Source organism: Mesoplodon bidens (genome assembly GCF_964165515.1).
Source record: "Mesoplodon bidens genome assembly, chromosome: 4".
Taxonomy (NCBI): Eukaryota; Metazoa; Chordata; class Mammalia; order Artiodactyla; family Ziphiidae; genus Mesoplodon; species Mesoplodon bidens.
The window spans coordinates 112,731,202-112,751,259 of NC_138160.1; the positions used below are offsets into that span (position 1 = coordinate 112,731,202).

The 20,058-nt window shown below is 42.4% G+C and overlaps 2 protein-coding genes across 5 annotated transcripts; one reads left to right on the forward strand and one right to left on the reverse strand.

The window, feature by feature from the left end:
* Positions 1–12,224: 12,224 nt before the first annotated feature.
* Positions 12,225–14,724, reverse strand: GDF9 (growth differentiation factor 9; the record flags this gene model as incomplete). The annotated part of the gene is made up of 2 exons (XM_081230602.1): positions 12,225–13,192; positions 14,328–14,724. 2 exons carry the CDS (start codon positions 14,722–14,724, stop codon positions 12,225–12,227), a joined length of 1,365 nt encoding a protein of 454 aa, XP_081086728.1.
* Positions 14,725–17,001: 2,277 nt separating this feature from the next.
* Positions 17,002–18,276, forward strand: UQCRQ (ubiquinol-cytochrome c reductase complex III subunit VII). 4 transcript variants are annotated; one of them, XM_081230607.1, is made up of 3 exons: positions 17,002–17,101; positions 17,270–17,437; positions 18,079–18,276. In XM_081230607.1, exons 2-3 carry the CDS (start codon positions 17,284–17,286, stop codon positions 18,171–18,173), a joined length of 249 nt encoding a protein of 82 aa, XP_081086733.1. In that variant the 5' UTR covers positions 17,002–17,101; positions 17,270–17,283; the 3' UTR covers positions 18,174–18,276. The 4 variants fall into 4 exon arrangements, with proteins under 4 accessions (XP_081086733.1, XP_081086734.1, XP_081086736.1 ...); XM_081230608.1 differs by having other exon boundaries at positions 17,076–17,128; XM_081230610.1 differs by having other exon boundaries at positions 17,092–17,116.
* The last annotated feature ends 1,782 nt before the right edge of the window (positions 18,277–20,058 follow it).

The window sequence follows — 20,058 nt, forward strand, 5'->3', positions numbered from 1 at the left end:
TTTTTTTTTTTAAAGAGTCTTTAGCAGCAATACAAAAGGAGTCTGATCAAAAGTATATAGCCTAGGGACTTCCCTGGTGGTCCAGTGGGTAAGACTCCATGCTCCCAATGCAGGGGGCCCAGGTTCAATCCCTGGTCGGGGAACTAGACCCCACATACCTCAACTAAGAGTTTGCGTGCTGCAGCTAAGAAGTCCACATGTCGAAGCTAAAGATCCTGCATGCTGCAACTAAGACCCGGGGCAACCTAAATAAATAAATAAATATATTTTTTAAAAGTATATAGCCTAGTGCTACCTGTTAACAAATTTTGATCTGACTTGAAAATATAATCAGAATACCTAAATTATTGTCAGGACCTATTAAGTGAAGGCATATTCCAATCCTGACACCATATGTGTATCTACATGGTAGTTCTCAGCTTCACACGTGTGGTTTCTTCAAAGAAAGAGAACATCAGCAGAACTAGGTCCAGAGTCTTTCTGGTGGACAGAGTTTATCAGTTCTTCTGACTTGGATGGGGCAGATAATCAGACAGACCCTGAGAACTATACTCCAAAGGTAGCTACAAAAAATTAATGCAAGCTTCTGTACATTTCAATCTGTGCCTCTCTCCTCAAGTTGTTGTCACTGTTCTCATCAGTGGGAGCTGTGACTCATCTTTTACCAACAGTGATTCTACCAGGATTGGGCAGTTCCATAGTAGGAAAGAAGTACATTCAAGTATCATTATTCGAAAGACAGCTAGGAGGAGTAACTGTATCAGATTAAGTGATAAATATATAGTCGTCCCTTGGTATCGAGGGGATTGGTTCCAGGACCCCCTGCGGATACCAAACTCCATGATGTTCAAGTCCCTTATATAAAGCAGTGTAGTACAGTCAGCCCTCCCTATCCACAGTTTGCTCGTCCCGAGGTGGGTTGAATCCAGGTGCAGAACGCCATCCATACTGAGGGTTGACTGAATAATGTGTGTACTTTATGAGTGTCAGGAACTCTACCTTGGGGTGGGGGCAATATCAGGGTGGAGTTTAGAGTGAAATCACATGAGGAAGAGGCTGTTGTGCAGTCCAAGAGACATAGAATGAGCCACAAATGTAGTCTTAAGTTATCTAATAGCCACATTAAAAAGTAAAAGAGAAACAGGTGAAATAAATGTTAATATATATTAAATATATATACATATTTAATATATCCAAATATATTCAACATGTAACTAATATAACAAAATTAGGTGTTTTACATTTTTTCATACTAAGTCTTTGAGATCTGGTGTGTATTTTACCTTCACAGCTCACCTCAGTTTTGATAAGCCACATTTTAAATGCTCAATAGCCACGCGTAGCAAGTGACTACTGTATTGGACAGCACAGCTTCGGAGCATCTTAGTTATGGTGGTATTAATAAAAGCAGCACTTAGTGAGAGTCTATTTGCATGACATTGTTCTAAGCTCTTTAGATGTATTAATTTAGTTAATCCACACGACAACCCTATGAAATAGGTACTCTTTTTTCCCCATTTTACAGATGAGGAAACTGGGTTCACAGAGGTTAACTCACTTGCCTGAAGTTACAGCCAGGGTGGTTCCAGAACTCATGCTCTGTTCCCTGGGGCGTGCCTACTGTCCTCTCTGGAATATGATCTGATGAGTAGTAATAAACCAAGTACTGCTCTCTTGGGGATTCTTTTTACCTCATCTGCCTATAGTTTTGATGGAGAAGGAGCTGGATAAGATGAAGCTATGAATTCCAGGAAGTGCTCAATGTGTGACATCAACTCAGAAAATCCCCGAGATTCCTTAATCTCCACAACCCTGCCTTAGCCCTTTACAAATATTTCACAAACTGGTAATGGTCAAGGGTATGAACACAATGAAAACTTATGATCCTGATTACTTTCTTCTCCAATCATGCAATGATTTGCAAGGTTTGAAGTACAAATTTTCCTAGCAAATGATGCAATGGAAGCTAGGCACATTCACCTTTATTTCGACTTTAATAAACTCTTAAGCTTGTTTTTCCCTTTTCTACAGGTACAGTTGAACTCAGTTTTCCTACATTTAGACAAAACTTCAGATTATTTATTGGCAGGTAGTTAATACTAGTCCTGCTAGTCAATAGTATCTAATGAAGTACTTTTTTATGTTAAATATGGTATGCATCCCAAATATTGGATGTTCTCCTGTTTTAGACATACTTCCACTTCCCTTAACCAAAACTGACTAGACCAGGATTAGATGGTGAAGTTTATGGAAGCCATCAAATAGAGACATGTGGAAAGTTCTTTTCAGGTCACAAAGGGATTACAGTTTGCAATAGACTTTTTCTTACCCACTTGCTCTGAGCAGAGGTTTGAACAAGGACTTTACATGCTGCTTAAAGATGTACCCATTTTTCATTTGGGGAGCTGAGCACATACACTGGTCTCTAGTCCCTCCCACTAACATTAGAAGTGATTATCAAATATACCCATAGGGCAAAGAACAGGTAAGGACAGCACAGCAGGTGTGTGAACAAAGTTTTGGAATGAAAACTGTCTGGAAGAGTGAGCAGAGCTAATTAAAAAAGAAACCTAGACCTGCAGGGGGTGGGGATGTCATTGAGAAGCTAGGTGAGTCACAGCAGAGAATGCTGGGAAGCTCAGGAAATGAAGATGCCATGTGCTATGGAAGGCAGCCGTGCCAGCTACAACTAAGTGGGTATTGACTGAGTCTGTAGATGGAACAGTTGGACCCACCCCCACCCCAAGCAGCTAGGGGATCACCCGCCACCCAGCAGGAGACTAGGGGTTGACTTTGTGGAAGAGTTGAATCAAAGATGCTCCATACAGAAGAGTTGAAGCAAAGAGGCATGGTGGAGGTTGGGGGAAGAGATGCAATATTGGGATAAAAAGGGATTAGGTAAAATCTTATAGCCCTTTGTACTGCTGGGCTCTAAGAACACCAGCAGCTAAGTGTACATCTTTGCCCCATCTTCCTCCCACAAGAAGACTGGATAATTCTTTTGTGGAAAAACTTAAAGAAACAGAGGAGCCTCAAACTAAAGAGCCATTAATTAACACATCCTACCCTCTCATACAGAGCTTCCAACAGCTTTCTAAAGCCTTACACTTATAAATGGACAACAAAAAACATTTGAGAAAAGCCTCCAACATGAAAGGCAAAGACTGAAACAGGGATTCCCTGGTGGCGCAGTGGTTGAGAGTCTGCCTGCCGATGCAGGGGACACGGGTTCGTGCCCCGGTCTGGGAAGATCCCACATGCCGCAGAGTGGCTGGGCCCGTGAGCCATGGCCGCTGAGCCTGCGCGTCCGGAGCCTGTGCTCCGCAACGGGAGAGGCCACAACAGTGAGAGGCCCACATCCAGCAAAAAAAAAAAAAAAAGAAAGAAAAAGACTGAAACAAACAGAAACAAAACAAAACTCAAGAAATAATGCAAGAACAAATGGAACAAAGAAAAACTATAATTAAGAGGCAGCTCATGTGGATGGGAATATGAAGCCAGGGAATGGGATAAGTTTTATCCTCTCATTTCACCATAAGAACCTAAGTGTCTTCTCTTAGTAGAAGGTTGCCATCCTACAACCTTAGAGAAATAGGCTAAGTAACAAACGGAGAAGCCACAAAAATAAATTCCAAGTTTTTTCACATCTCTGCATCCCCATCTCCACTGCCATACTCCAAGGCAGCATAATCTCTCCCCTGGACTATGACAATAGCCCCCTAAAACTCAGAAGTTCTCTCTGCTTCAGACTCATCTCTGCCAAAGAACACTACATAGAACACTGAGATGATATTTAAAGAAATGAATCTAACCATTTCAGGCCCCCAATTAAACACTCTTAAGAGCTTCCTATTGAACCTAGCATAAAAATCCAATCCCCTTGTGCTGGCCAACAAGGTCTTGTATCATCTGGTCTGTCTGCTTCTTCAGCCTCATCTCCTCCCACTCCACTTGCCCTTCCACCCATTCTTTCTCCTTTCCCACTTGCAATCACACGCAGTTCTTCCTGTTCTTTGAACACAAGTTTCTTCTCACATCCATTTGCTCTGCCTAGAAGTTCCTGTATGTGGCTACTTGTGTTAATTGTTTTCGTCTGTCTCTTCCCCACTGTAATAGATGCTCCATGAGATCAAGTGCCACGACTATATTGTTTACCACTCTCATATCAGCATCTAGAAGAGTCCCTTACATGTAGTATATGCCCAATAAATATTGAATAAAATTGTAGTTTAAAAGTCTCCAAGTTTCTAATGAATATAGATACAAAAATCTTCAACAAAGTATTAGCAAACCAAATCCAACTATATGTTAAAAGGATCATACATCATGATCAAGTGGGATCTACAGATCTAAAAATCAAAACTACAATGAGGTATCACCTCACACCAGTCAGAATGGCCATCATCAAAAAATCTACAAACAAAAAATGCTGGAGAGAGTGTGGAGAAAAGGGAACCCTCTTGCGCTGTTGGTGGAAATGTAAATTGATACAGCCACTATGGAGAACAGTATGGAGATTCCTTAAAAAAATAAAATTGAACTACCATACGACCCAGCAATCCTACTACTGGGCATGTACCCTGAGAAAACTATAATTCAAAAAGAGTCATGTACCACAATGTTCATTGCAGCTCTATTTACAATAGCCAGGATATGGAAGGAACCTAAGTCCATCTACAGATGAATGGATAAAGATGTGGCACATATATACAATGGAATATTACTCAGCCATAAAAAGAAACGAAATTGAGTTATTTGTAGTGAGGTGGATGGACCTAGAATCCGTCATACAGAGTGAAGTAAGTCAGAAAGAGAGAAACAAATACCATATGCTAACACATATATATGGAATCTAAAAAAAAAAAGGTTCTGAAGAACCTAGGAGCCAGACAGGAATAAAGATGCAGATGTAGACGAGGGACTTGAGGACACAGGGAGTGGGAAGGGTAAGCTGAGATGAAGTGAGAGAGTGGCATTGACATATATACGCTACCAAATGTAAAATAGATAGCTAGTAGGAAGCAGCTGCATAGCACAGGGAGATCAGCTTGGTGCTTTGTGACTACCTAGAAGGGTGGGATAGGGAGGATGGGAGGGAGATGCAAGAGGGAGGGGATATGGGGATATATGTATGCATATAGCTGATTCACTTTGTTATACAGCAGAAACTAACACAACAATGTAAAGCAATTATACCTCAATAAAGCTGTTAAAAAAACCCATATGATCATCTCATTAAATGCAGGAAAAGCTTTTGACAAAACTCAATATCCATTTATGATAAAAAAAAACTCTCTAGAAAGTAGGTATAGAGAAACATACCTCAAAATATAATAAAGGCCATATATGACAAACCCAAAGCTACCATCATTCTCAACAGCGAAAAGCTGAAAGCATTTCCACTAAGATCAGGAACAAGACAAGGATGTCCAATCTTGCCACTCTTATTGAACATAGTTTTGGAAGTCCTAGCCACAGCAATCAGAGAAGAAAAAGAAATAAAAAGAATCCAAATTGGGATGGAAGAAGTAAAACTGTCACTGTTTGCAGATAACATACATAGAAAATATACATACTATACATGGAAAGTAAACATACAATACACATAAAATCCTAAAGATGCCACCAGAAAACTACTAGAGCTCATCCAAGAATTCAGTAAAGTTGCAGGACACAAAATTAATGCACAGAAATCCCTTGCATTCCTATACACTAGCAATGAAAGATCAGAAAAGGAAATTAAGGGAACAATCCCATTTACCATTGCATCAAAAAAAGTAAAATATCTAGGAATAAACTTACCTAAGGAGGTAAAACACCTGCACTCAGAAAACCGTAAGACACAGATGAAAGAAACTGAAGACAACATAAACAGATGGAAATATGTATCATGTCCTTGGATTGGAAGAATTAATATTGTTAAGATGACCATACTACCCAAGGCAATCTACAGATTTACTGCAATCCCTATTAAACTACCAATGGCATTTTTCACAGAACTAGAACAAATAACTTTAAAATTTGTGTGGAAACACAAAAGACCATGAATAGCCAATACAACCTTGATAAAGAAGAACAGAGCTGGAGCAATCACACTTCTTGACTTCAAACTATACTACAAAGCTAGAGTAATCAAAGCTTTGGAACAGAACAGAGAGTCCATAAATGAACCCACACATGTGTAGTCAATTAACCTATGACAAAGGAGGTAAGCATATACAATGGAGAAAAAACAGTCTCCTCAAAAAGCGGTGCTGGGAAAACTGGACAGCTACATGTAAAAGAATGAAATTAGAACATTCTCTAACACCATATACAAAAATAAACTCAAAATGGATTAAAGACCTAAATGTAAGACCAGATACCATAAAATTCTGAGAGGCAAACATAGGCAGAAGACTCTTTGCCATAAATCTTTGCAATATCTTTTTGGATCTGTCTCCTAAAGCAAAGGAAATAAAAGCAAAAATAAACAAATGGGACCTAATTAAACTTAAAAGCTTCTGCAGAGCAAAGGAAATCATTGAGAAAATAAAAAGACAACCTATAGAATGGGAAAAAATAATTGCAAATGATACGGCCAATAAGGGGTTAATATCCAAAACATATAAACAGCTCATACAACTCAAAGAAACAAACTCAATTAAAAAATGGGCAGAAGACTTGACTAGACATTTTTCAAAAGAGGACATGCAGATGGCCAACTGGTACATGAAAAGATGCTCAACATCGCTAATCATCAGGGAAATGCAAATTAAAACCACAATGAGGTATCACCTCACACCTGTCAGAATGGCTATCATCAAAAAGAACACAAATAATAAATGTTGAGGATGTGGAGAAAAGAGAACCCTCATACACTGTTGGTGGGAATGCAAACTGGTGCAGCCACTGCGGAAAACAGTATGGAGGTTTTAAAAAAAACTAAACATAGAATTACCATATGACCCAATGATTCTGCTCCTGGGTATATATCCACAAGAAACAAAAACACTAATTTGAAAAGACAAATGCACCCCAGTGTTCATAGCAGCATTATTTACAATTGCCGAGAAAGTAAAGTAAGCGCGCATCAACAGATGAGTGGATAAAGAAAATGTGGCATATATATATATATATATATATATATATATACACACACGCATATATATATACACACACAATGGAATACTGCTCAGTCATAAAAAAGAATGAAATTTTGCCATTTGCCATAACATGGATGAACTTGGAGGGTATTATGCTAAGTGAAATAAGTCAGACAAAGACAAATACTGTATATCATTCACATGTGGAATCAAAAAATGCAACAAACTAGTGAATAAAAAAAAAAGAAACAGACTCACAGTTATAGAGAATAAACTAGTGGTTACCAGTGGGGAGAGGGAAGTGGGGAGGGGCAAGATAGGGGTAGGGGATTAAGAGGTACAAACAATTATGTATAAAATAAGCTACAAGGATGTACTGTACAACACAGAATATAGCCAATATTTTATAGTAACTGGAAATGGAGTATAACTTAAAAACTGTAACCTATATTGTACACCTGTAACTTACATAATACTGTACATCAACTATACTTCAATTTAAAAAACCTCAAATTTCAAAGGTAGAGATGAAATGGTGTAAGACAAAAAAATATTGAACCATTATTTCCACCCAGAGATATCAAAACTTTATTGATGATAGGGTCAACATTTCCCTTGACCCAAGTAGGTTTCAACGTGTGAAAAATTCTAACCTAGTGTATCAATGTCAAATCCTAGTTGTGACAGTATGCTATAGTTTTGTAAGATGTTATTGAGGGAACTGGATAAAGGATACATGTGATCTCTCTATTATTTCTTACAATAACATGTGAATCTATAATTATCTTTAAAAAGTTTAATTAAAAAATTCTAGGAGCTTCCCTGGTGGCGCAATGGTTGAGAGTCCGCCTGCTGATGCAGGGGACACGGGTTCGTGCCCCGGTCTGGGAAGATCCCACATGCCGCGGAGCGGCTGGGCCCGTGAGCCATGGCCGCTGAGCCTGCGCGTCACGCGCTCCGCAGCGGGAGAGGCCACAACAGTGAGAGGCCCGCGTACTGCAAAAAAAAAATTCTAGGGCTTCCCTAGTGGCGCAGTGGTTGAGAGTCTGCCTGCCCATGCAGGGGACATGGGTTCGTGTCCCGGTCCGGGAGGATCCCACATGCCATGGAGCGGCTGGGCCCGTGAGCCATGGCCGCGGGGCCTGCGCCTCTGGAGCCTGTGTTCTGCAATGGGAGAGGCCACAAAAGTGAGAGGCCCGCGTACCGTTAAAAAAAAAAAAAATTCTGGGGCTTCCCTGGTGGCGCAGTGGTTGAGAGTCCGCCTGCCGATGCAGGGGACACGGGTTCGTGCCCCGGTCTGGGAAGATCCCACATGCCGCAGGGCGGCTAGGCCCGTGAGCCATGGCTGCTGAGCCTGCGCATCCGGAGCCTGTGCTCTGCAAGGGGAGAGGCCACAACAGTGAGAGGCCCGCCTACCGCAAAAAAAAAAAAAAAAAAAAAAAATTCTAAAGGTAAGACAATTTAGTATTCATTCAGCCTGCTTATGTAGTACCACCCCAAAATGTATTCCTCCACAGAACGTTCTGTGGTGCTGAACGCTCACTGATGGAACTTAGGGTAGTAAAGGAAGTCTCCATTTCTGGTAGGTGATATATTTTTCCCTGAGCTGAGGACATCAGACTCTGTTCTTAAGCACACACAGCACCTGCCCATAGTCAGTGTTCAATAAATATTTATTCAATGAGCTAATTATTTCTGAGAATGCCAAAATGACATCCAGGCACAGGCTATGAACTCCCAACACTGCCTGTCACAGCACTTCAATGTGGAAAGACACCAGCACCACAGACAGGTCTGTAAATGACTCTGAACTGTTCACAAAGCACTTATTCTTAATAAGATGTCCAAAATGTACAGCTGACTCTTATCCACATTTATCTAGTTACTTAATTCTTCCATACAAGTTGTATTACGTAGTAAGGTAGAACGAAGAAATTACTGTCAGGCCATCTATAAAATCCTGTTCTTTAAATGGATATTGAAATAGTCCTAGTCTTACTGACAAATCAAGCCACTTTCCAAAAATTGACTAGTATAAATGGGGTTTGGGAAGGACATCCCCATCAGGAAGTAATTAAGCACATGAAGAGAACCTACTTGGCTTGTCAATTCTGGTAAAGGATGAAGTGTCTAAATCTCCAGGTTGTGTTTATTATTCCATCTATTTAGAGAACAGTTAATGTATAAAACAGCATACTTTTCTACTCTATCATAATCCATTCAGCCAATCTCTATACTTAAGGAATGTTTTGGGGACTTACCATCCTCTAAATATTCTAAAGAGTATTTTAAGTGTTTTAATTTCATTTCAATTATCATTTTATAAGTTACAATCTCTCCAAAGTTGCAAATTGAAATCAACTACTTAATTTTAATATAAACCAAGTTCTTCTGTCTGAGCATTTTTCTTTTATCACTTATATAGTCAGGAATACTTCCTCCTTTACCTCGTGAAAGAGCAACTTAATTTTTCCCACAGGCTGTCTAAATTGAGTTCTAAACCAACTCGAGCAGCTGCTGCTTCTGAAGCTGATTAGTAAAACAAAGTATTCAGCGTAACACAGGAGTTGATTTAAACCGATAAAGAGCAGGAAACTCAGAGCTGAAGGAGAACCCAGCTCCTGACATGGCCCATTGTTCCTTGGTACACTAAGGCACTCATCAAGTTAGGTGACCTCGTATCTCATCTGGACTAAATACCAAAGCTGAATGCACCTATTTAAGGCAGATGAAGCCTCATCCTTGAATTTCCAGATCTAAATCATTATGGTCCTTTCTCATTTATTTTCTAAATTGGCAGCTTTTATAAGAGTAACTGAAGAAACACAGGTTTCATACGGAGGAGGCAGTTGGGAGACTAGTGTATCCTCCTCGATTGTGTAGAAGAGAATCTTTGAAGTTTAAATTCAGCAGATATAGAAGCCCTGCATATTAACGCTGTCCTCTGAATGAAAGAGACTAGATTTACAAATAAAGCCTAAAGGGATGGGGGAAGTAAAGCTTACGGTTTTCAAGCTATCATTATTCAGCTATAGCATCAAAACACTGTGCAAAAGTGTTTTAAGTCAGTCAATTTTAGAACTTACCTATACGGATGAACTATATATTTAACTACTCCTAATTTTGGTATTGACCCTAATACTTAACTTCCACCAAAACTACCCCACCATTTTCTTCTTTTCAAAGCCTCTGATTGCAGACCATATTCCATACTCAGCCACAAAACTAGGCCATGAAAAAAAAAAACACCCCAAAACAACAGTAAAGCAAAACAAATTCCCCTGTTTAAGGGAAAAAAAAGTCAGTTTAGGGCATTTGGGGAACTATGAGGAATCCTTAAAGTTGATGTAGATTTCATGTGGTCCATTTGAAAACAGCCATATTTAAGGGAGATTTACCTTTAAATAAGCTCAGTTGTACCTTGTCACCATCACTCGTGCCCTGGCCATTCCAAATATTTTTTTACTCCTAAGAATGACAGAATGATACAAAACCCTGAAACACCATTTATCTCTTATACTTGCAGATTCATTTACCCAAGAGTAATGACTCCTTCAAGTTATACAACAAGATGGCAAAGTTATTTGGAAACTAGGCCACCTAAAACTTTTCAGTCCCGTTTTTTGGAAAAAACGTTTTTCTGGAGGGAAAAAAATCATGAGCAGATAAATAGAGCATTTAGGACAGTGTGTGCAGGTTTGTAAGGTGTATGCAAAAGAGCACCAGGAAACAATTCAAAAATAAAGCTAAGAAAACAATTTCATTGCCAACAGCATCAAAAGAGAATACTTAGAAATAAATTTAATAATGTAAAGTGCAAAACATACTTGAAAACTACAAAATATTCTCTAAAGAAATGAAAGATCTAAATAAATGGAAAAACTTCTCACACCTGTGGATTGGAAGACAACGTTAAGATGGCAGTACACCCCAAACTAATCTATAGATTCAACACAATCCCTATCAAAATCCCAGCTGACTTCTTTAGACACTAAGCACCAAGCAAAAATCATTTACAAGAATGAGAAGTACTTGCATCTTGGAGTTACTTTTGGTTTGTAGATGAGGGTTTTACAAACTCTGAAACAAAAAAAAATCACTGCATCGGCCAGGACTCTGCGCCTCCAGGGCTTTCTCAAGGTAGGTTTACTGAAAACCCACATAAAAGCCCTCATATCCAAACAAGGCCCACTCTGTAATATAACCTAGTCACTGCCAGCTTAATTTAGTGCTAACAGTGCTATATCCACCTGGAAAAAAAAACTTGTCGGGGTGGAGTGATAGGAGCTGAGGGAAAGCAGCAAAAACAAACCAAGCAGCCAAGAAAAATCGCTTCTTGACCTCCTTGCAACGGGTCAGAGTTTTAAAATATATAAAGGAGAAAATACGTTTTAAAAACCTTGAACTCTGCATTTTCTTGGGAAAATTTGCAAGGCTATTTCCTTTAAATAAATGGGACAAATGTTATTGTTTGACATGAGTCAAGCAATTTATACAAGCCATCTAAGGAGCAGAGTTAGTACCAATCACTAATACAACAGAAATGGGTTATATTGCATACTCTCTAGTCTAATGACTCTCACTTCGTCAGGAATATAGAGAAGTTAGTCTCTCTCACTCTGAAAAAGGGATAGTAAGTGGAGCTGAGACTATCTTTTAGACACATTTCCTCTCCCTCTCAAATGACCATTTAAAAGCAAATCTTTAATTAAAACCACATACACAGAAAATTTATGCCACTCACAGGAATTTATTGTTCCATTAAATAAGACTATAGCAATCTGAATTGTCTATTTAGAGCTGCAGTTCCATCCAAGATTTATGCTAATTCAGCCTTTTTTCTTACATCAAAAACAAGACTCCTACAAAAGAAAAAAAATAATCACTCAGGGGAAAAAATTTTAAAGCTTTCCAAAAGAAGTACATTTCATTTACATTTGGAAATGAGAAAGGCAGCTGTTATCCCTTTACAGTGATAGATGCCACAGAATGTGCTAATCTACACAGGCTCCTCCTTACACAACACACTGCATTACATTTAGAGATTTGATACATGAAACTTTCTCCCAAAGGCACAGACAGGCGCACGGCATTTACTTTGGCCGGGAGACTCACGGTTTTACTTGAGAGGAGCCTATGTTAACGACAGGTGCACTTAGTGGCTATCATATCTTCATATTCCTTATAAGCGATTGAGCCATCAGGCTCAATTGCCAAAACACTCAAAGGGCTGTACTTGGCAGGTACACAGGATGGTCTCGGCACTGCGGAATCGAGCTTCTCATGGATGATGTTCTGCACCATGGTGTGAACCGGAGAGCCATATCGATGTCCGACCGCCCTGGGACAGTCCCCTTTACAGTATCGAGGGTTGTATTTGTGTGGAGCCACAATCCAGTTGTCCCACTTCAGCTGACTAAAGCTGAGTCTAAAGTCATGGAGCTCACACTCATTTTGGGGAAAAAGAAACTGTTTGAAGTATTCACTCGGATTGAATGAAGCTGGAACCGGAGGCTTCTTCAATTCAGAGCCGACAGTTTCCTGATCTCTCCGGTGACGGGACGATCTTACACCCTCAGCAGCCTCTTCTCCCATGGGATAGGCAGACAGCTCTCTCTTCTGGTCAGGACCCTGTGAAGGCCTCTTTTTATAGTGGAGGGAATACCACCTGTGATAAGCCTGAGCACTTGTGTCATTCAGATATAAAAGCAGTGAGGGGGCTACCAGAAGAGTCAGGTTAAGTGGACTGTCCTGCGCTGAAGGATGCTGCAGCTGGTCTTTCACACACGTAACGTTTACAGACATGCGAATACTCCTCTTGTTGGAGGCCACTAGAGGCTGAAGGAGAGCCGTCACATCAATCTCAATCCATCTGTCTTTCTTTCTAAGTTCAAACTGTGAGTGAAAGGTAAATGAGTATGGAACTCTTGGGAGAGTCTTGCTAGAAAACTCTGGCTCTTTTATCACCAGGTTGCACACACATTTAACAGGAGAGGGAAAAGAAACGGAGTTGTTGAAAGTGTATAGCAAGACTGACTTGAGTAAATGTTCAACAGCGGTAACACGATCCAGGTTAAACAGCAGGTCCACTGATGATGGAAGGGTACCTGAGGAGAAAAACAAGCCACCAGTAATGCTCAATACAAATCGAAAGCAACGCAAAGTCAGATCAAGGGATTAGCACCTCAGAATGTGCTTCCACCTTTCTTTTCCCACTTTCTCAAGTCTCAAAAAAAAAGTTGGGGTGGGGTGGGGGTTATAAAAAAAAAAAAAAAGCAGGTAACCAGTACCATAACTAAGTCCCAGCACTTACAGCTGGATACTTAATCACCAGCAATTCAGAACAGCTCTGGTGAATTAAAACGGGGAATCATTACATTCTGAAGTTTCAGAATCTTAATAATTTGCTTCAAACATAGAGGAAGCTAAGAAAGCAGTATTTTTCTCTTGAAGAGTCTCTAAGGGGAAAAATATAATAAAGACACTTGCCAGGCTTGTTAAGAAAACATTCAAGTCCTTATGGACAGAATCAATAAAGAAAATATAATTGCCCAAGTTAATTTGGAACACCTGAGACCGATAACAAATGGAGGCTCTAAACCCACTATAACAAAACAGGACATCAAGGAAGGAGGAAAGGTTTTAAATAGCCACAAAGGACCTGCTGAGTTAGAAGGGTTTTCTGTAAGTTATGAGCTAGTGAATATAGATTCTGTTTTTTAATAGTGCTGCTCCCTTCTCTCACACACACAAGATTGTTGACTAATGCTTTGTTCTTATAAGGATCTACTGTTCCACATAGGTACTTAAGCTTTCCTCTCACAGAAAGCAACAAACATGGGGAAATATCCTGTTTCATAAAATACACCAACAGCTGAAAGAGATTCTTTAGGCACATATACAGGCCAGAATTGGTAGAATGAGAAGAATATGCAACTTGGAAGTCAAAATACCTCTTTTCCAGTCTTGATTTTGTGACCTTGGACAAGACGCTAACCCCCAGCAGCACTTTCCCAGCCTTTAGGGCCATTAAGTCTCTTCTATCATATTAGCCCAGCTTAACCCATGAGGGCATTAGGAAGAAACAATAAGATCAAGTACCAGATTTGTCTGGAATTTGATATTGAGTATCGTGCAAAGTAAAATGTGAGTCAAGGAGCAAGGGCCAGATCCTTTCTGTAACTGAAATGCAAAAGGTCTATCTTCTTCCCTCCACCCATTAACCAGTCTGCTCCTACACACCTGTCACCTGGTCCCCAGGAGCCTGCTTGTGCTGGGCACAGGGGGTGAAGAGCCGAACAGTGTTGTAGAGGTGACTTCTGTTGGACTTCGGGATCCCCTCCTTGGTAGCACATGCTTTATAGAGCCTCTTCATGTAGTGCAAAGCTCTGTCATCTGGCTGCAGCCTGGGGGCCTCCGTTTGCCCATCGTACAGAACCTTAAAGAGAGGGGAAAGGAGGCCAGGTCTGTGTCTCCCATCTAGAGGCTGCAGAGAGGACCGAGGCTCAGCCTCAGTTTCCAATGGAGCACTAGCTGCAGTCTGAGCTTCTCCCCTAGAAGCCTGAGAACCAAGGCTAAGAGGAAAACAGAGCCAGGCAAAGCAGCAAAAACAAAGGAAGAATTTGCTGGGAAGTGCCATGGCTTGGAAGAATTAGCAAGAAACACGTTTCCCCATACCAGTCTTCTTCCTAAAAGCCAGGAAGAGCCTCTGTTGGTCTCTTAAATAAATTTTAGGTGTGTGCGTGGGCTAGGTTCACTTCTGTAATCAGACATCAAGGATGCCTAGCTGAAGGTAATTTTATCAGCTGTATGTCAAACAGCTGATAACACTCTATTTATCCAATTTCTCCTAATTAGATACAGATTTACTTGGTTATGTAGCTTTCCTTTTCCCTTTCCCTGGCATTTATTTAAAAGCGCTTAAGTTAATGGACTAGTTATGTAGCTGAAGGGCTAAGAGGGATTGAGGAATGATCTTAAAACAAAACCACCCATTTTCTGAGAGAGATTAGTATTCTTAAAGTGTTCCTTAGGTGCTTGCTGAAACTTCCAAGGGACATGGAAAGGCTAACTAATTATTCATGATGATACACAGATCTGTTGGTATGCAACTTATGGTATTCGGTTTACTCTCCCTCTCTATTCTCATCACCTCTCCCACTTCCAGGTGCTTAGAATAATTTACTGCATGTTGATTTGGAGGGTGAGAGAAAGTCACAATTGGCAATGAAATTCCAGAGAGCACAGAACTATTAAGTTGCCTAGTTCTCTCAGGTAACTGAGTAAGGATATGTACTTGGAATACTGCAATATGCTTTTAAAAAGGAGGACATCGCCTTTAATCCTGACTCATTTTTAAATATAATTATCTTGATGCCTTTACTTTGGTCTGCACATTCATCTATACATACTTTAGTTGAAAGGTTTAGAGATGTTTTCAGGTGCTAGAAAATAAATGAAAGTTTTATTAATCACTCAAATGGTGGTAGAATTTGCTAGGATATTTTTGTTCTTAACTGTTATAAGTATTTATGTTCCTGCCTCTGAGCTAAAATCAGGTTAGAGATTATGTTTTAGAAAAAATGAGATGGGTGCACAATGAAGAGCTGAATATACTCATGGTATAAGATACAGACCAGTCTATGCAGTACCCAGGCTGATAAAACCGAGGTATATTCGTAAATATTTTTTAAATAAATTTATTTATTGTTTGTTTTGGGCTGCACTGGGTCTTCATCACTGCACGCGAGCTTTCTCTAGTTGCTACGAGCAGGGGCTGCTTTTCCTTGTGGTGCACTGGCTTCTCATTGCGGTGGCTTCTCTTGTTGCGGAGCACGGGCTCTAGGCGTGCCGGCTTCAGTAGTTGTGGCACGTGGGGTCAGTAGTTGTGGCTCGCTGGCTCTAGAGCTCAGGCTCAGTAGTTGTGGCGCATGGGCTTAGTTGCTCCACGGCATGTGGGATCTTCCTGGACCAGGGCTCGAACCCGTGTCCCCTGCATGGGCAGGTGGATTCTTAGCCACTGCGCCACCAGGGAAGTCCCTATTTGTAAATTTTAAGTCATTGCCGGCCAAGCCTCCCTGGCCTGTGGCTGGTAAGCAGGGTTATAAAACACAGCCAAACTGCTGAATGAGAACTTAGTCCTAGATTACACATGGCCAGCAATTCCATGAACATTTACAGACATGCTGCATCAAGTGGAAAAGTCAGTCAGCTGCACAGGACAGCGGCATCCTTAAGGAGACAGCACTTTTCCGAAAATGGAATCGCCTCCCTCCTGGGAAGTGGAGTGAACTGTGGGCAACGTGACATCCCGCCCGCGGCAGAACCCTGTCCGAGAGAAGCCGGCTGCTGTGGAGGTCGCCTCTTTCTTCCCTCCTACCACCACTAACAGCTGTTCAGCAGTTGCTGGACTATTACTTGAGGACTCCTGTGGCTAAATTTGAGGAAACATTTTTATTCTCTCTTGGGAAAGTCTACACCCTGCCAGTGGATTCTAACCCGGTGGGTGCCAAGAGAAGTCCCAGATCCGTGTCCCTGGGGTCGCTGAGAGCTTGAACATAACCGATTCCTGTTCCAGCTACTGGACAAGACCCTACAAAACCTCGCGTCGGCTGCGGGCGGCGGCCTCAGGGGCGTTCTCCACCGCGGGAGAACACCCGACCCTAAGCGCGCGGCCAGCGAGGCCCTCGAGGTCGGCGGGCCCCTGGCTCTTCAATTCTTAGTCCGTGCGGCTCCCGGGAAAGGCGGGAACCGAGGAGAAGCTTGAGAGGGTCGAGAGGGCGCCGCCGGGCCCCAGCGCCCACTCAGTCGCGCTGGCCCCACCCCCAAGCAGGCACCGCCCACCTCACGTCACTCGGCCGGGGCGCTTCTCTCCCACCCGGGGAGGATGGCGCCTTCCTCCGGAGACAGCCGGGAACTGGTCCTCCCGGAAGTGACCTCATTGCCTCCTAGAGCGGCGTCGATCCTACCGGAAGTGGCGGACGGAGGCTGGTGGATTTCGCTCTGAGGAGGGCGAGGTGACCTCGGTGCGGGTGTGGGGTCCGGTAGTGCGGTCTCGGTGGCCCTGGGGGGGAGTGGGGGCGCCGTCTAGGCTGGGAGGGATGAGGTGCGCTGGGGAGAGCCTCGGGTTGGGGGCGGCATGTCCGGGGCCTGAGCCCAGCGCCTTTCCACCCTCCGTCCTGCAGGCGCCGCCGCGACCATGGGCCGCGAGTTTGGGCATCTGATGCGGATGCGGCATGTGATCACCTACAGCTTGTCGCCCTTCGAACAGCGCGCCTTCCCGCACTACTTCAGCAAGGGCATCCCCAACATGCTGCGCCGCACTCGGGCGCGCATCCTTCGCGTCGCGCCGCGTGAGTGCTCTGGCCGGGCGGGGGGCTGGACTCCCATCCACAGTGGGCACTGCGGGTCCCTCACTGAGCACTCTACAGCTCGCCATACACACGTTTTCTCATTGAATAGTCCTGAATGACGTTGAACTGGTCATATCGTCCCCATCTTATAGATGAGGGAGGTGAGTCACAGAGAACTTAAATGACTGGCCCAAGGTCACTTGTGTGACTCCAGCGTCTCCCTCTGAGATCATCTTTACCCACTTCTTAGCGATGAACTGTTTTGTGTTAAAGGTGCAGCAGATAGTGATGATAGTTGCACAACATTGTGACTTTGCTAAAACCCACAGAAGTGTACGTTTCAAAATGGTTAAATGATGACGTTTATGTAAATTTGATCTCAGTTATCTCATTAAAATATTTTAAAATGTGCAACGGGAGCGATAGGGAAGAGTTGGTCACAGATTTTCCTGGGTAAACCCCTTTCTTTTACACACCTGTAAAAATGGGTTTGTAATGTAACCTTTCTTGATCGTCTCATTTAAGAGTAGTTTCTTAAAAACTAGAGACAGGAAGGCAGAATATGTTGTGAGTCAGAAAACGACTGAGATCCATGTGTCTTGTAAGTGCTCACTGCTTATTTTCATTTATTATTTTTATAGCATTCGTAGTGTTTTATCTTGTCTACACATGGGGAACACAGGAGTTTGAGAAATCCAAGAGGAAGAATCCAGCTGCCTATGAAAATGACAAATGAGCAACTCATCTGGATAATAGTTCCTTGTCTCTGAAAGACCCTTCTCTGGGAGACGAGTCTACATTGTAGTGTCTTGAAGACACAATAAACTTATTATAGGCTGCACTGTTGTGATTTTGCATTTTGTGTGAGCAGAGTCCTTGGATGTGATTGCTACTTTTCAAGTTCATGAATTCCCCTCCCCAGCATGAGTCCTGAACCGTTTTGGCTAGTCTGAGTTTGCTGAAGGATTGTAGCTCGCTCCTTGTTCTATAACCTACAAGAATGTAGCTGCAGCTACTCCTGTAGCTGAACAGTTGTGGATGGCATCGACTGTGGGTAATGTTGGCTCCCTGCCCACTATTTCCATGCTGACAATAAAATCTAGTAATTACAGTGTGTCAGGTACTCTTCTTAGCCCTTTACACAAATAAGTTCTTTTAAACCTCACAACTACCTTGGATTTTTCAGGGTTTTTTCCTTCAAAACTACCTTCGAAGTATCACTATTACACTCATTTTGCAGATGAGGACACAGGCACAGAGAGGTTAAGTAATTTGCCTCAAATTATACAGCTAGTGAATTATACAGCTAGAGCACTAAAGTTTGTGCTCTTAAGGCTGTGCTGTACCACATGATAGGAAGTCAGCTATGAAAGGAAAGGGTGAGGTGACCCCTTTGCCTCTAGAGCTGGGGTCAGCAAGCTGGCTGTGTTTGTACCAGGTTGCTAACAGTGCTTTTTAGCCGTGTATGGCCCACCCATAAAGCCTAAAATATTTACTCTCTGACCCTTTATAGAAAATGTTTACCCCTTAGAGCCTCTGAATTATCTTTCTAGTGGAAAAGACCCTTTTCCCTTCACCAGGACATGGTGCAGGTAGGTGTTGGCAGTTTTATGCTTCTGGTTCCCCTGCTCCATTTCTAGAAACTTCCTCTCTTCTAAGGAGATTTCCTGCTGGTCCAGAGCAGCAGCTTTCACAGGGCAGCCAGCATCTGGCCCAGGCTGTGTCTTTCCTTCTTCTAATGATTGTTCCTGCCTTTCAGGAACCAAAACTACCTCAAAACAAAACAAAAGTCAGTAAGATGGCACTGATTGTGAGGCAGCAGAAGGAGGTACAGCTGAGGCCGACAGACTTGGGCCCATATCCTTTAACTGTTGCTTCCTCAATGTGTGATAGAGGCAAGAAACCCGCATTCCTTAGCTGTGAGCTTCGCATCCATGAAATAGATGTATTAAGACAAAGCCATAGGTCTGAGGTAACAGTGAAATGAGTGGTATGTAAGAGTCTGGCAGGGTGGTACAGGCTTAACAAAGGACAGCAGTGTGATGAAAACTCTTGTCTCACCACACATAGTCTAATTTTCCTGTTTGGCTTTTTGTCCAAGTTTATTTCCAGGGCTTGCTGCCTGATCTGCAATGTATATGGGTTATAGACTCCTTTGAGAATCTGGTGAAAGCTGTGGACCTGAAGAAGGTGTAAATGCATCCTTAACCTGGCATAGTTTGAACAGGTTCACCGCCCAGGGGACGATCGATCACTGCCTTGACAGGCCATTGATCTCTTTTTTTTTTTCCCTCCAGTTTTAGCCCCAAGCTTCCTAGGGACTATGGCCACCCTTCCTTGTCCCATATCTTGGCTTCATTTTACCCTTAGACTTTTTTTTTTTTTTTTTTTTTTTTTTTTGTGGTACGCGGGCCTCTCACTGTTGTGGCCTCTCCCACTGCGGAGCACAGGCTCCGGACGCGCAGGCTCAGTGGCCATGGCTCACAGGCCCAGCCGCTCCGCGGCATGTGGGATCCTCCCGGACCGGGGCACGAACCCGTGTCCCCTGCATCGGCAGGCGGACTCTCAACCACTGCGCCACCAGGGAAGCCCCTACCCTTAGACTTTTATTCTGGTTCTTT